This window comes from Chiloscyllium plagiosum, chromosome 3 (assembly GCF_004010195.1).
Source record: "Chiloscyllium plagiosum isolate BGI_BamShark_2017 chromosome 3, ASM401019v2, whole genome shotgun sequence".
Taxonomy (NCBI): Eukaryota; Metazoa; Chordata; class Chondrichthyes; order Orectolobiformes; family Hemiscylliidae; genus Chiloscyllium; species Chiloscyllium plagiosum.
In genome coordinates, this window is record NC_057712.1 from 108,635,074 (window position 1) to 108,649,175 (window position 14,102).

At 38.8% G+C, this 14,102-nt stretch overlaps 1 protein-coding gene across 1 annotated transcript in view; it reads right to left on the reverse strand.

Moving 5' to 3' along the window:
* Nucleotides 1–14,102, reverse strand: part of LOC122548411 (prolyl endopeptidase-like) — a 180,231-nt gene that overhangs the window by 93,106 nt on the left and 73,023 nt on the right. Inside the window, exons 8-9 of the mRNA XM_043687029.1 lie at nucleotides 10,096–10,287; nucleotides 4,229–4,426 (exon numbers count right to left, since the gene is read on the reverse strand). Coding sequence (XP_043542964.1) covers nucleotides 4,229–4,426; nucleotides 10,096–10,287 — 390 coding nt within the window. The remainder of the gene's footprint in view (nucleotides 1–4,228; nucleotides 4,427–10,095; nucleotides 10,288–14,102) is intronic.

Sequence of the window (14,102 nt, forward strand, 5' to 3'; positions counted from 1 at the left end):
CTAGGAACTCTCCAACCACAAGGGATGAACTCGGGTTTCACCAGTTTCCTCATTTCCCCTCCCCCCACCTTGTCTCAGTCAAATCCATCGAATTCAGCACCGCCTTCCTAACCTGCAATCTTCTTCCCGACCTCTCCGCCCCCACCCCAGTCTGACCTATCACCCTCACCTTGACCTCTTTCCACCTATCACATTTCCGACGCCCCTCCCCCAAGTCCCTCCTCCCTATCTTTTATCTTGGTCTGCTGGACCAACTTCCCTCATTCCTGAAGAAGGGCTAATGCCCAAAACGTCGATTCTCCTGTTCCCTAGATGCTGCCTGACCTGCTGCGCTTTTCCAGCAACACATTTCCATCTCCTGGGGACTGTAATAAGTAGGGTGTAGGAAGGAGAAAGAACATAGAACATTACAGCGCAGGTCCTTTGGCCCTCGATGTTGTGCTGACCTGTGGAACCAATCTAAAGCCCATCTAACCTACACTATTCCATTCTTGTCCATATGCCTTTGTCCATATAAATGCTGTTAAAGTTGGAGAGTCTACTACTGTTGCTGGCAGTGTGTTCCACGCTCCTACTACTCTCTGAGTAAAGAAACTATCTCTGACATCTATCACCCCTCAATTTAAAGCTATGTCCCTTCGTGCTAGCCATTGCTATCTGAAGAATCTATCTAATCCTCTGATTATCTTGTATGTCTCAATTAAATAGCCTCCCAACCTACTTCACTAACGAAAACAGCCTTAAATCCCTCAAGCTTTCCTCGTACCTTCCCTCCATACCAGGTAATAACATAGTAAATCTCCTCTGAGCCCTTTCCAAAGCTTCCACATCCTTCCTACAATGCAGTGATCAGAATTGTTCGCAATACTCCAAATGTGGCCGCACCAGAATTTTGTACAGCTGCAGCATGATCTCATGGTTCCGAAATTCAATCCCTCTACCAAGAAAAGCTAACACATCGTATGCCTTCTTAACAACCCTATCAACCTGGGTGGCAACTTTCAAGGATCTGGACACCAAGATCTCTCTACTCATCTACACTACCAAGAATCTTACCATTAGCCCACTACTCTACATTCCTGTTACTCCTTCCTAAGTGAATCACCTCACACTTTCCACATTAAACTCCATTTGCCACCTCTCTACAGCTCTACAGCTTATCTATGCTTCTCTGTAACCTACAACATCCTTCGTCACTATCCACAACTCTACTAACCTTAGTGGCATCCGCAAATTTACTAACCCATTCTTCTATGCCCTCATTCAGGTCATTGACATAAATGACAAGCAACAGTGGACCCAAAACAGATCCTTGTGGTACTCCACTCGTAACTGAATTCCAGGATGAATATTTCCCATCAACCACCCCCTCTGTCTTCTTTCGGCTAGCCAATTTATTATCCAAACTGCTATATCACCCTCAATCCCATGCCTCCGTATTTTGTGCAACAGCCTACTGTGGGGAACCTTATCAAAAGCCTTATTGAAATCCATACACACATCAACCGTTTTACCCTCATCAACCTTCTCAAAGGACTCAGTAAGGTTTGTGAGGTATGATCTACCCTTCACAAAACCATGTTGACTATCCCTAATCAACTTATTCCTTTCTAGATGATTATAAATCCTACCTCTTATAACCCTTTCCAACACTTTACCCACAACTGAAGTAAGGCTCACAGGTCTATAATTTCCAGGGTTGTCTCTACCCTCCTTCTTGAACAAGGGAACAAGAATTGCTACCCTGCAGTGTTCTGGCACTATTCCTGCAGACGCTAACATAAAGACCAAAGCCAAAGGCTTGGCAATCTCCTCCCTGGCTTCCCAGAGAATTGCAGGATAAATCCTGTCCAGCCCAGGGGACTTATCTACTTTTACACTTTCCAGAATTGCCAACACCACCTCCTTATGCACCTCAATCCCACCTAGTCCAGTAGCCTGTATCTCAGTATTCTCTTTGACCACGTTTTTTTTTCTAGTGTGAATACTGACGCAAAGTATTCATTTAGTGCTTCTCCTATCTCCTCTGACTCCACGCTCAACTTCCCATTACTATGCTTGACTAGCCCTAATCTTACTCTAATCATTCTTTGATTCCTGATATAGCTATAGAAAGCCTTCTGGTTTTCCTTGATCCTATCCGCCAATGACTTCTCATATCCCCTCCTGGCTCTTCTTTCTCTCTTCTTAGTTCTCTCTTTGTCTCTTTCCTGGCTAATTTGTAACTCTCAAGAGCCCTAATTGAGCATCACATCTCATCCTAACATAAGCCGCCTTCTTCCTCTTGACAGAGATTCAACTTCCTTAGTAAACCATGGCTCCCGCGCTCAACAACTTCCTCCTTGCCTGACTGATACGTACTTATCAAGGACCTGCAGTAGCTTGTCCTTGAATAAGCTCCACATTTCAATTGTGCCCATCTCCTGCAGTTTCCTTCTCTATCCTATGCATCCTAAATCTTGCCTAATCATATCGTAATTGCCTTTCCCCCAAGCTATAACTCTTGCCCTGTGGTATATACCTAGCCCTTTCCATCACTGAAGTAAACATAACTGAATTGTGGTCACTATCACCAAAGTGCTCAACTACCTCCAAATCTAGCATCTGGCAGGCTTCATTACCTAGTACTAAATCTAATGTGAACTTATCCCTCGCCCCAAAGAATTGATGCCTGTTGTCTCCCTCTCCATTCTCTGCATAGTACATCCCTATAAAGATGAATTTCAACTTGTCTAGTTGTGAAAAGAGACTGAACCAACCATTTTACATCCTACTGGATTTTCTTTGTATTGTATGATGGCAACTGTTGGTTCCCAGCAAGGTGTGAGCCGTTGCATGAACAGACTGCTGGTTGAATGCATGGCTGGTATAGTGACCCTGCTTTCAAAGGTTACTCTGTTTTTGAGTTAGACCCTGACAGAAAGACACAAACTTCAAGCAGCTAGAGAAAATGAGACTGGTTGAAACCAAATAAAAGTCAGATATGTTTGCGCTGACATCATCCAGAAGTACACTGCAGGCAGAGTGAAGGGGAAAAAAAATAATGCTGGATCCGTGAGTCAGCAACAGACAAATATAAGATCAGTGTAATTTCCTCTTACTTAAGGTTAGCTATTTACTAGATATGACCATGGGTGCACTGAAAGTTCAGATAAATACTGGTGGATCAATGCTGTTGTGCCTGTTGTGAGCATACCTGAAGACAGAGGAGAAATGCACCACTTTGTGAAGACTCTTACCAATAGAATTCAGGTTGACTGGGAGACGCATGAGAATTCGCTTTGTTGTACCTATTTAACATGTAATCTGTAATTTAAATTGACTACAATTTGCTTGTTAACTCATTTTTGTTTTATTTTGATTTTAGTTTGATATATGTAAGTAAAGTCTGCATTAAAAAAAACTTTTTCATTATTTTCCTCATTGAAGTAGCTTGGTACTTTGGATTTTTAAGAGACCATCTAGGTTAAGTGAATTGGCCATGGTAAATTGCCCGTCGTGTTAGGTGAAGAGGTAAATGTGGGGGAATGGGTCTGGGTGGGTTGCGCTACGGTGGGTCGGTGTGGACTTGTTGGGCCGAAGGGCCTGTTTCCACACTGTAATCTAATCTAATCTAAACCACAAGGATCATTACAATTCAAGTCTTATTTTATTCCTTTTATATAAGAGGTAGCGATGGCTTAGTGGTAATGTACTAGTAGTGGACTGGTAATCCAATGACTCAGAATATTGGTTTAGGGACATGAAATTGAGTCTCACTTGTTGGCATTTAAATTTAATAAAACCTGGAATTAAAAGCTACCCTAATGGTGACCATTGGCAACCACTGAAAAAAACCCATCTAACTGTTCAGTTCAAGGATAATTAACGATGGACAACAGATGTCAAAAAAATCATATTTGTAAAAATTAGCAAACCTAGTTTTGGTCAACTGAAAGTGGGAGGGAGATGGGAAGGAAGTCTGAATGCAAGATTTATCCAACTTGACAGGCAGTGGGCAGAATTTAAACTGGGGAATCACCAACATATTGAGTCCTAAGGGAAAGCTTGGAAGAGTAAAGGTTTCAAGTTGGAGACAAAAGTTGAAGGTAGAAATGGATGTTCTTGGAAGCAAAACAGAGCTCTTTACCCAAGACATATTACTCAACTCAAAATAACTGAATGATTTTTTTTCCCCCAGTCTTTGGGTTAGAACTGTAATTAAAAATCTACATTAATCTGTACTAACCTGGTGTCAGGAAACTAGTAAATTGGTAGAAGATTTCTGTGTCCTTCTTTTGTCCACTGTAGCCTACAATACTGCCCACTTCCAACGAAAATGTTTTTAAGTGTGCTCCTGTGGCCAACTCATGCAGCTGCAGAACATGCTTCACATCATGTAGATAGCATAAAATCAGAAAATTGTTCTTGACGCATGCTGCCCATTCTGAAAACATAGAAAAACTTAAATTGTAAACACACTGGAGACAAAAATAAAAATTTAATTACAAATATTGACTTAAAGCAAGGCATTATCTAAATTATACTTTTGATAATTCACATATGGGTAAAATATAAATGTAGAATGTAACCTGTATTGGATCAGACCGAATCCCCTCAAAACATATTAAGATACTCAAGACCCTATCTTTTTCTTATTTCAAAGATAAGTCGAAGACGTTGTGTTCCAGATGCAATTTGATTGGTCAGACTACTCGGCTTTAAGTAATACACACTGTAACTGTTGTGTAAAAATATAGACAAAATAAATGAAAAGAATTGGCTTTACTGTAACTCTATTGAAATGTTTATCAAAATAATACATATTTATATAAACAACCATTAATTTACTATTTCAATTTACAGAGGAACCTTTATTATCTGGCATTCGATTATCCAAATATCGGATTATCTGGCAAGATAGCAAGGTGCTGATGCTCGGTTAGACTATGTTATCCAGCATTCAATTATCCGGAATACAATTAACCGAACGAAATACTGCCTGCCCGTGTCCTTCCAATAATCAAGGCTCCTCTGTAGTAACAGCTCATAAACACATTCTTGGCAAAGTCAAATTCAGTAAAACAGATTGTTTCACATGCAATTCTAGCAGCAGGAGGAGAATCCTAGTTTTTAGCTGTAACAGAGAGAAGAATAAGAGTTTCTACATCCAGCTTAAAGAACCCAGCAAGGAAAATTTAAAAAAAAACTGGTCCTGTGGGAGCTTGATCTCACCCATTTAGGGTGCTTCTACTGTTCCAACTTTTAAAAAACCTAAGGCCTCAAAAGCTGTTTGCTTTATTGTCCTTGAGCAGTCCGTATGGTATCTGTTTCAACCTTTCTTCAGAAAAAAACTAGGACAAAATAAACATTTTAAAGCCATAGTATCATCACAGCCTCTTCAAAAATGTGCAGTAATTTTAGAACAATTAGAAACCATTATATAATTCTTTATTATAAAGAATAGAATGTAGCTGTCATGCCTTGCAAAAGGATTAGAATTCAGCAAAATGTCCAGGTAATCATAAAGCAAACTTAAGGTACCAAAATAATCAACTTAACAGAAACAATTTCAGACATTTCTATGATCTTTACTAATTTCGATGGCACTGACAAGGTGTTATTCTTGCAATAGGAAAATCTAAGTAGCAATGTTGCTTTATGAATGCCAGCACACCACCAACATAATGGGAGGCTAACAAAGCCATTGGATGACCTCAACATTTTTGAAGTGTGACTAAATGTGAATGAAATGCATCAATGGAAGAAAAAGGCCGATCATCACCCTGAAGAGTCACGGTATGCGCTTCTGCTCACTTGCTGGTTTCCCCAGCTGAAACTACTAAGGCCATATAGAAGCTCCGGGACTTTGCACCACAGTGCAAAAACATGGAAACCATACTTCCACTAATGATATGGCTGACTTGTCCAAACAGCACAAGAAGCAAAAAAAGGATTACTCTGTACTGAGCTTTTCTAGAACTATCTCCAAACATTTTTCAATATCTTTTACTGTACATGGTCAGGCCATTGTAATGTGTGAATAAACTGAAAAAAAGACATGCCACTATTTTAATTTATATTTAACAACTTTGTGAGTGAGCCAGGTTGCATGCAGGATTTCTTTGGTTAGCTAAAATACTTGCATATACGATATTGCAAATCTAATGAAATCTCTTCCTTAAATAATTATTCGACTAAATTTTGTAAACAGACTAGGAACTAGAGGTAGAGTGGGTGGCTCTTGGTTATTCAGGGACTTACTAAGTCCTGGCTATTAGGGGGTTTAATTTGTTTCTTCTCCAAAATGAAGCAGATGTTTGAAGTTCAATCATCAACATTGTTTTCCAGTTACACTATTTTTGTGGAGGGAAAGGAGAAGATCCAAATAGTAACCCTTTAGGGTTTGGACTAAAGGTTTTTATCATTTACAACCTGACATCCCCAAGGTTATTTTGGAATTGTCTTCCAGTACCTATAATTTTCTACGAGCTGTTTTCATTTCAGATTTCCAGTTTATTTTCCTTTCTTTATACGGACGACCATTTTCCGCAGTAATGGTTTATGTGAAATGATATTGCTAACTACCAGAAATGCCACTCTTCTGATCATTGATGCTTGCTGCAAATCTAAGCAAGTCTTATAGGTTTACTGGAATATTATTTTGAAATTCTTCACCATCACAATTTCAAACATGTTCTCTAAATTCAATGACCAAAATCATGGATTCTCAGAGTTTCTTTATCTCTTGCAAAATTGAATAAATGTTAGATTAGGTTTCTTTCTTGTAATACTAAATTTTAATTGATAATCTTCAGGTGCAAGCTCATAAGCATTGATCATTGCTTTTTAAATAATTTTAAAGACTGCAAATTGTTCTTCTGATCACCTGGAGTACACATTTGTCGCTGTCCCAATCTAACAAAATTGTAGCATTGTTCGTTTGAATTATTTTTCAATAATTAACAATTTTGACTTGATTAAACAGGTGAAGCATTAAAATTATATTTTGTTCAATTGCAGTCAGTTGTTAAAACAGTTTAAATATGTAATTCTTACGACATCCTGCTTTTATATCAACTTATCCTGTAACTTTCTCAGTTTAGTCTTCGTCAAAGATTTCAAATAATCCACTGATACATATTCTATGCCCACAAATGTCATAGCAACATACAAAACCATTTTGAAGTTGCAATCATATACTTCACATCAACTCCCCTGCTTTTATCTCAGTACCGCTGCCTACTCAATTTTGAAGGTTGACGGATTCCCTCTCAAATTCAACAGTTACTAACTCTGCAAACAGCCCCCACTTTGTTATTATCTGAGCTGATGGTAATAATAGTCAAGTGAGATCCAAGAGTGAAACCAAGCTTGATGGAAAGTTTATTTTTGCCACTTGCTTACTATTGGGGTCAGTCAATGAACACATTCAAAAAAGGCTGCCAATGTACTTTTAACACAACAACATAAAAGTTTATTGTATGAGCAGGAAAAAAAAGCTGTATTAAACTTTAAACAAATGGAATAAAGGGTGTCATATCTGAAATAAAATTTCAAACCTTTTTGCCTCAACAGTCATGCAAATTCATAAATTCTGGTGGAGGGTTATTATGTTCCAACTTTAAACTAAGGGGACCTAATAAGTCCTGGTTATTTGGAGTTTAATTTGTTTCCTTTCCAACATGAAACAGATGTTTGAAGCTCCAAATAGTAAAACATTTCTTCTTTGGGTGCAGCTGTAATTGGTTTGTTTTCAGCAAAGTTCTGTATTCACAAATGCTATTTTTAATTATGATGAGGAGGTGCCGGTGTTGGACTGAGGCGGACAAAGTTAAAAATCACACAACCAGGTTATAATCCAATAGGTTTATTTGGAAGTACTGGCTTTCAGAGGACTGCTAAATGAGAGACCTTTAAACCAACCTCGAATACGGCTCACTTATTTCTTAACATGGACTCCTTGAACACCACTTCCATAGTCTTTGGTTTCTTGAGTTGTTCTTTTACGAACACAAAGCCACTCAGGATTTTTTTCTGCTTGGATTACTGTTTTGGTTACTGTTAAACTCCACTGCTATTGTTACAAGCCTTTGAACTCGCTAAATGACCTTATTCTCTCTCTCTCTCTGAAATAAACTGCACACCCCCTGACCTTCTGAATGGTTTCATCTTGAAAAACAAACTCTTTTCCGTTTTGGTTTTCTTTTATCTTGGGACATCTTGCTACTACATGACAGGTTGTTTTTGCTACGCTCTTCTGCACTTGCTTCTAAGGCATGGAAATATTCATCTTAAGGTTTTTTTATTTTAAAAAGCCTAATTTAGAATGCATGTAAGTATATTTTCAATGCCACTCAAAAATCAAATTAAAGCTATGTTCTTCCCTTCTTAAAACACACAATATAGAAATACAAATCAAACTTAAGGCAGTACAGGGTTCACTTTAGAATTCAATTTTCCAAATAACTTCCGCAAGAAGACCTCACAGACAGTGATGGGATATTGATTAGACAAAGTATTCTTTAACGATGCTGGTTGAAAGATATATATGAACCAGGGTCAGCGGCACAAATGCTGCGAGGTCAAAGCAACTCAAGGGAACTAAATATGGTACTGGAGTGAAGTGTAGTCAGTTGCAACCAATAAGTATTTCAACCTATTCCTGAACCAAACATTGAAGATTTCAGCATTACAGTTTCTGTATTTATCAGTTAGCAGCATAATTATGTAGTAAATAATTCATAGAGTCATAGAGATGTACAGCATGGAAACAGATCCTTTGGTCCAACTCGTTCATGCCGACCAGTTAGCCTAACCTAATCTAGTCCCATTTTCCAGCACTTGGATGATATCCCTCTAAACCTTTCCTAATCATGGACCCATCCAGTTGCCTTTTAAATGCTATAATTGTACTAGCCTCCACCATTTCTTCTGGCAGCTCATTCCAAACATGCACCACCCTGTGCATGAAAAAGTTGCTCCTTAGGACACTTTTAAATATTTCCCCTCTCACCTTAAAACCTATGCTCTCTAGTTCTGGACTCCCCCACCCCAAAGAAAAGACTTTGTCTATTTATCCTATCCATGCCCCTCATGACTTTATAAACCTCTATAAGGTCACCCCACAGCCTTTGACACTACAGGGAAAACAGTCCCAGCCTATTCAGTTTCTCCCAACCCTAGCAAAATCCTTGTAAATCTTTTCTGAACTCTTCAGATAGGAGGGAGACCAGAACTGCACACAATATTCCAAAAGTGGCCTAACCAATGTCCTGTACAGCTGCAACATGACATCCCAATTCCTATACTCAATGTCTGACCAATAAAGGATAGCATACCAAACACCTTCTTCACTATCCTATCTAACTGCTAATCTACTTTCAAGAAACTATGAACTTGTACTTCAAGATCTCTTTGTTCAGCAACACTCCCCAGGACGTTACCATTAAGTGTATAAGTCCTGTTCTGATTTGTTTTCCCAAAATGCAGCAGCTCGCATTTATCGAAATTAAACTCCAACTGCCACTTCTCAGCCCATTCGCCCAACTGATCTTTGGTATGAATGCAAATTATGTTATTGAGACAAACATTTTGACTAAGGTGTTCAGATCAATGGAACTAACAAAATTGCCTAGCTTGTCAGTGCTTTCAAAAATCTCAATTTCAGTCAAAATTTCAAACCAGATGCTCTGGTGAAAATAATCCAAGTTTGTCCAATCTCTCCTTATACACTCCAAGCTAGGCAACATTCTGATTAACCTGTTTTGCAGCCATTCCAAAGCTTCCCCATGCTTCCGATACAGTGGTGACCAGACCTGCTCTTATGAGTTAGTTACAGAACAATCAGCATAAATAGGGAAGAATGAGAATCAGAAAATTTAATGTACAGATAGGGTAGCTTAATAAACTGACATATAAATCTGCTAGATTACAATGTGACATACTGCACAAAATTGATACTCCCCAAGTTCTCATGCACGTGCAAAAACACACACATAAATTTTGTGTCCTTCATATACTGTTAAACAACTGATTCAGATGGGTACATGTCAGGGAACATTCAAGAGAACTATTATAATGATAAACTGAACTGAAAACAAATTTCGCACTTACCTAATACATCTTTCTCATCCTCGGCAACCAAAGTTTTCCATTCGGAAGGATCAGGATTACTGAAGTCAATATTAATCAAGCGATAATGAGGAGAATTGAGATTTGTCTTAAAAGTGAATACAGTCCCTTCATTAGTGACATATTCATATTCTGCATCAAAGTTATCGATCAGTTTGATCCAAGGAAGAATTCCTATTAAAATAGAATTTGATTGCTCAATTTCTTTTAGAAAGTGACTTTAACAAACACCACTTATACTGTGTTAATATAAACAACAACGGTCAGGTGTCAAACCACATTAGATTCTATTTTGTCTGATTAATGTTCTCAAGTAAAGATGGCAGAGCTGGTTTCAGAATAATTGAAGAATTATTCTATACATCCACCTGATGGTTAGAGCTTGTAAATGCAATCAGCTTGTAATTACATCATTCAAGAACTGTTCATAAACAAAAATTCCATTTTATTTACAGGGGTAATTTCCGGATCAGATTTGAAAAAAAATGTCAAATTTATGAACAAAAAATGTGCACAATCACAATTTTCAGAAGAATACTCATAGATGAAATTAACTTATAGCCCAATCAGGACGAAATGCGTTTCAGTTATCAGCTATGGGTGGAATACAGCTGTATTTGTGATTTTGCAATCATTCTTGGGATTGCTTGATTAGGTTTGACAATTTTCAAGTTGCTACTGGTCTAGAAATTGCAAATGGAACTCCAAAGCAGAGATAAGCACTCAAACTTTGCATGGATTAGAATACATTTCGGGATAACTGCAAGAAAATTAAAATGAATCAGAATGAAATAAGACTGAAAAGTATAACAAGAATTTTCTTATTCTTGCATGAGATGGGCCATTATTTGATGCCCATCCCTAATTGCCTTTGGGGGTTTGCTAGGGCATCTAAAAGGATGTTTAAGATTTAATAACAATGTTCCCTATTCACGCTGACCAGGCTACAGGAACGCTGATTTCTGGTTCTGGACGTTGCTGCTACACACCTTGGAGATTCATGCAACGGCTGGAAAAATAGAGGAAATGTAGGCTGTCGGTGTGGAGTCATATGATGCGACTTAACATCAGTACTTCGCCTTCCCAAAGAATTCATACAACTTTTGCTTTTTTTGATGTATATATCTTAATGCAAACATACATTTAAGTCCCTGTTGAATGATGCAAGTGCAACTTAGACTAAAATTTGAAAAGTTTTCATCAAATGCCATGGGAATACTTTTTGCAAATAATGTCTTTAGCAACACTGGAAAAGGTTTGGCAATTGGGGATAAGTTAACTGTATAGACCTTTTGGCATTGATGTGTGAAAAAGTCACTGAGAAGGCAGTAGAGAGAAGAAAATAACAACTTGCGTCATCTCTAAAGACTATGGTTTGCTATGGATGACAGAGATCCACAACATCTAATGGGGGTTATTAGAATCATGGACTTGCTAGTGATTAGTTACACAATTAGTTATTGAATACATTTTAAAAATGTGCAGTGAGTTTTACAAATTACTCAAGTATTGCCAGTGGTCACATGCATCAAACCTTGCCACCTTGGAATCAAAAATGGGAGTTTCATTCTTCAAGGAAACATCTCTATTAAGAGATAAATAAAACTTTGTTTACAAATGTTAACCTATTCCAACAAAAACATCAATTACAGTGGTCACAAAAGAATTCAGGGTAATCCAAGGTGGAGGATGGGAATAATTTCTGGCTGTAACAGCTGCTTCTTTTTTTGAGGGATTTTAGGTGCCGGAGGTGATTTCCTCAAATTGCAGGATCAGCAATTACTGTTTTATATGCTGTTGCATTGTTTTGGAACGTTAGAGAAAAAAAAGTCAAAACAACAGCAGTTTTAAAAGGGAGAAGAAGAGACAAAGGAAGCACATGGTGAGGTCAGCGCAGGGGGGAGAGAGAGAGAGAGAGAGAGAGGACATATATCGCTGGATATCAGAGGGTGTCTGGGAAAATTAACTAACAGTGAAATTCACAACTGATCTTGGAGGAACTTTTGGACGAAAGCACAGAAGTAGATAAGTGTATTTTTTTAAAAGTGTGTCCTACAGAAAGTCTGCAAGAGTGAGTAAAGTGGGTTCTTTCTTGATTATGTTTTGGAGTTGTGTCTCTTGATTAAGCTTAAAATAGAAGTCATAACTATTAATTTAACCTGGGGCAGTGTTTGTAGAGGAATAAGACGGTGTTATTTTCTGGGTCTGTAGATTGTGAAGAAGCAAAAATGGCCTTTAGTAGAGTGATGTGCACTTATTGTCAGATGTGGGAGTTTAAAGAGAGCTTAAGGGTTACAGCGGATTATATCTGCCATAAATGCTGTTGGTTGCGAATCTTATCAGATCGAATGGATTGGTTGGACAGACAGTTAGAAGCAAGGAGGAATTTGCAACTGCAACAATATGTGATAGATGGCAGTTATAGGATGGGGGGAAAGTCTCAGACACAGTTACATAGATGGGTTAACTCCAGGAAAGGTAAAAGAGGTAGGCAGCCGGTTCAGGAGTCTTTTGTGGCTATACCCATTTCAAACAGTTATGCTGTTTTGGAAAATGTAGGGGGTGATGGATTCTCAGGGGAACATAGCACGAACAGCCAAGTTTCTGATATTGAGACTGGATCTAATTCAACAAGGGGTACGTCAGGTTTCAAGAGATCAATTGTGTTACGGGATTCTCCAGTCCGAGGTACAGACAGACGTTTCTGTGGCCAGCAGCGAAAAAGCAGAATGGTGTATTGCTCCCCTGGTGCCAGGATCAAGGATGTCTCAGAGAGGGTGCAGAATGTTCTCATGGGAGAGAGGGTCCAGCAACAGGTCATTGTCCACATTGAAACCAACGATATAGGGAGGGAAAAGATTGAGATTCTGAAGGGAGATTACAGAGAGTTAGGCAGGAATTTAAAAAGGAGGTCCTCAAGGGTAGTAATATCTGGATTACTCCCAGTGCTGCGAGATAGTGAGGGCAGGAATAGGAGGATAGAGCAGATGAATGCATGGCTGAGGAGTTGATGTGTGGGAGAAGGATTCACAGTTTTGGATCATTGGAATCTCTTTTGAGATAGAAGTGACCTGCACAAGAAGGACAGATTGCACCTAAATTGGAAGGGGACTAATATACTGGCAGGGAAACTTGCTAGAGTTGTTTGGGAGGATTTAAACCAGTAAGGTGGGTGGGTGGGACTCGGAGAGAGTGAGGAAAGAGGTCAATCTGAGAACAGAAGCAAGTCAAACAGTCAGGGGAGGCAGGGACAAGGTAGGATTAATAAATTAAACTGCATTTATTTCAATGCTAGGGGCCTAACAGGGAAGGCAGATGAACTCAGGGCATGGTTAGGAAGATGGGATAGGGATATCATAGTAATTACGGAAACATGGCTCAGGGATGGGCAGGACTGTCAGCTTAATGTTCCAGAATACAAATGCTACAGGAAGGATAGAAAGGGAGGCAAGAGAGGAGAGGGAGTGGCATTTTTGATAAGGGACAGCATTACAGCTGTGCTGAGGGAGGATATTATTGGAAATACATCCAGGGAAGTTATTTGGGTGGAACTGAGAAATAAAAAGGGGATAATCACCTTATTGGGATTGTATTATAGACCTCCTAATAATCAGAGGAAAATTGAGAAAAAAATTTGTAAGGAGATCTCAGCTATCTGTAAGAATAATAGGGTGATAATGGTAGGGGATTTTGACTTTCCAAACATCGACTGGGACTGCCATAGTGTTAAAGGTTCAGATGGAGAGGAATTTGTTAAGTGTGTACAAGAAAAGTTTCTGATCCAGTATGTGGATGTACCTACTAGAGAAGGTGCAAAACTAGACCTACTCTTGGGAAATAAAGCAGGGCAGGTGACTGAGGTGTCAGTGGGGGAGCACTTTGGGGCCAGCAACCATAATTCTATTAGATTTAAAATAGCGATGGAAAACAAAAGATCAGGTCTAAAAGTTGAAGTTCTAAATTGGAGAAAGGCTAATTTTGACGGTATT